Source organism: Laccaria bicolor, genomic scaffold (genome assembly GCF_000143565.1).
Source record: "Laccaria bicolor S238N-H82 LACBIscaffold_14 genomic scaffold, whole genome shotgun sequence".
NCBI lineage: Eukaryota > Fungi > Basidiomycota > Agaricomycetes > Agaricales > Hydnangiaceae > Laccaria > Laccaria bicolor.
In genome coordinates this window covers 875,491-878,278 of record NW_001889885.1, presented here as the reverse complement: position 1 = coordinate 878,278, position 2,788 = coordinate 875,491, and the positions used below count along the sequence as shown (strand labels likewise).

Sequence of the window (2,788 nt, the reverse complement as noted above, 5' to 3'; positions counted from 1 at the left end):
TTTCTTGGTTAATCGTCACCAGGCATAACGGATCGTTGGGGAAAGGAAGAGTGGTAGCTACCACTTATATAAAATACACAAGACAAATTCCAGCACAGAGATTTCATTGAAGCCAGTAAAATCTAAGATATGAAATGGTGTGGCAAATGATATGAAATTCATGTCATTGGTGTGTTGGCTTGATATCTTTTCCATGTCATTCATCCCAGCCCTCTATTTCTTTCCCCTGCCAGCTCTATATGTCTTTCTCTACCTAGGACAATGTTTTATCTATTTCTTTCCTCCCATGCAGCTATTTCTTTCCCTCCCAGGTGTATATTTCTTTGTCTACCTGAGCTTATGTTTTATCCATTTCCTTCCTCCCAGGTATCCATTTCTTTGCTTCCCTATGCCGATGTTTTAGGTATTTCTTTCCTCCCATCCACCTGCTTATGATTTATCCATTTCCTTCCTCCCAGGTATCCATTTCTTTGCTTCCCTATGCCGATGTTTTAGATATTTCTTTCCTCCCATGCATCCATTTCTTTGCTTCCCTAGGCCGATGTTTTAGGTATTTCTTTCCTCCCATCCACCTATTTCTTTGCTTCCCTTGGTCGATGTTTTAGCTATTTCTTTGCTTCCATCCACCTATTTCTTTGCCTTTTATTTATCCAGCTCTATTTTTATTCATTTGATTGTCCGAGGTCTTTACCATCCCCCATGAGTTCCGGCGGAATCTGGCGGATTCCAAGTGGAATGTCGGAATTCCATGGAATTCCGACGGAAACCAGTTGGCTGGAGCCTCAGCCATTCTGGTTTCCAATTCCAACCAGATTCCATGGAATTCCCATGGAAAGTACATTTAATATATTCCAGTCAAATTCCAACAGATTCCGAGACATTCCAATGAATTCCAATATTTGTTGTTGTTATTATAATATATAAAAAAATAAGTGGATGCATGAGGATTGAACTCTGGCCTCAGGAAATATCACATGAATCTGTGAGCAGCAATATTTCCGCTACACCATATGGCTGTTAAAAGTCTGGCAACATTAATTATATATAACCCATCCTCACGCCCACCTTCCTAAACGAGTCACGGCGTTTGCCGGCGTCACCATCAGCATCTCCGTTTTGCTGTCAACCACAACCACAACCACAACCACAACCACCGTCACTGCGACCAGCGCGGTCACCTCCAATCACGCCCACACCAACGGACAATGACAACGACAACGATGATGGACGACGACACGACAACAACAACGGACGACAATGCGTCAGTGACGACGAGGACGGCCACACATCAACGGACGACGAGGACGACGACAACCACGTCAACCGACAATGTCGACGAGCGCACATGACAACGACGAGCGCACATGACAACGACGAGCGCCCATGACAACGACGAGCCCCCTCCCTTTTCCCTTCCCCCTCCCTTTTCTCTCCCCCTTCCTATTCCCTCCCCTTTCCTTTTCCCTCTCCCTTCCCTTTTCCCTCCCCCTTCCCTGTCCCTCCCCTCCCTCTTCCCTCTCCCTTCCCTTTTCCCTCTCCCTTCCCTTTTCCATCCCCCTTCCCTTTTCCATCCCCCTTCCCTTTTCCATCCCCCTTCCCTTTTCCATCCCCCTTCCCTTGTCAATCCCCTATTTCTTGTGCCCCCCCCCCTTCCTTTTCCCTTTTCCCTTTTCCCTTTTCCCTTTTCCCTTTTCCCTTTTCCCTTCTCCCCCTTCCTTTTCCCTTTTCCCTTCCCCCCCCCCTTCCTTTTCCCTTTTCCCTTCCCCCTTCCCTCCTCATTTCCTGCCCCTTCCTTGCCCATCCCCTCCCTCTCTAGTATACACTGTATGTAGTTAAATATATTTTGTATTATAATTGAAATACATCATTATTTGATCTAATTCACTTGTGAATTTTATAAGGAGGTTTGAATTTCTGACTTCAATAAATACAGCTCAAGTCACCTGACCTCTAGCTCTGATCAGAGCATGTGGGGGAGGGTAAAGTACTGAAGACCTATTCAGAGTCCAGCAGAATCCACTGGAATTCCATTCAGAATCCGGCAGAATCCATTGGAATTCCATTCAGAATCCGGCAGAATCCACTGGAATTTGAGATTCCTACCATTCTGGCGGACTCCGGATGGAATTCCGACATTCTATGGGAGTCCGCTGGAGTCCGCCAGAACTCATGGGGGAGGGTAAAGTACTGCTGTGATGTGATCATAACTGTTCCGCTATTTAAGCTATTTAAGGTTATTAAGGTCTGTTCTTTTCCGTTTCGTGTTCGATCTTCCGTGCCGATCAGTTATGTATATTTTTGATAGATGATATATAAAGTAATTCCCTTTCCCGAATCAGGGGTGATTGTTTGTTCATTGTATTTGGCATGAGTTGTTCTCCCTCTCTGCTCCTGACTACCATTTTCCATCTACCTCTTTGCTCCCAAATACCATTAATTATATCATTATGAGTACTCATTCTCAATCCCCTGAACCATCTGCCCCACTTTCCAGTCAAACCAAGCACCATGGGTCCGGGAGGCATTGGACCAATGAAGAAAGTGCTCTATTGGAAAAACATCGGGAGGAGTACAGAGACGCCAACAACACTGCTCGTGCTGAGATATTTTCTTGAGTTTTGCAAGACATGCTCAACATACTCCCCAATGGAAAATCATTCAAGAAGGAAGAAAGATCAGCTGTTAAAAAAGTAAGTACTTTTTCCAGAGGCCCTCTAATTGATTCCTGATGGACTTGTAGGATATTAGAGAGTGGTTTGCCCAGTACAGTCGTAAGAGAAGTCAGAAA

General features: G+C 45.0%; 2 protein-coding genes across 2 annotated transcripts in view; both read left to right on the top strand.

Moving 5' to 3' along the window:
• Positions 1 to 2,447: 2,447 nt before the first annotated feature.
• Positions 2,448 to 2,615, top strand: LACBIDRAFT_298685 (uncharacterized protein; the record flags this gene model as incomplete). Its single annotated transcript, XM_001881956.1, has 1 exon — positions 2,448 to 2,615. The coding sequence occupies one exon, from the start codon at positions 2,448 to 2,450 to the stop codon at positions 2,613 to 2,615; it is 168 nt and encodes a 55-aa protein (XP_001881991.1).
• A 12-nt stretch (positions 2,616 to 2,627) lies between these two features.
• LACBIDRAFT_327975 (uncharacterized protein) overlaps positions 2,628 to 2,788 on the top strand; it is a gene marked incomplete at both ends in the record, with an annotated part of 946 nt that continues 785 nt past the window's right edge. The window contains 2 exons of the mRNA XM_001881955.1: positions 2,628 to 2,690; positions 2,741 to 2,771. Coding sequence (XP_001881990.1) covers positions 2,628 to 2,690; positions 2,741 to 2,771 — 94 coding nt within the window. The remainder of the gene's footprint in view (positions 2,691 to 2,740; positions 2,772 to 2,788) is intronic.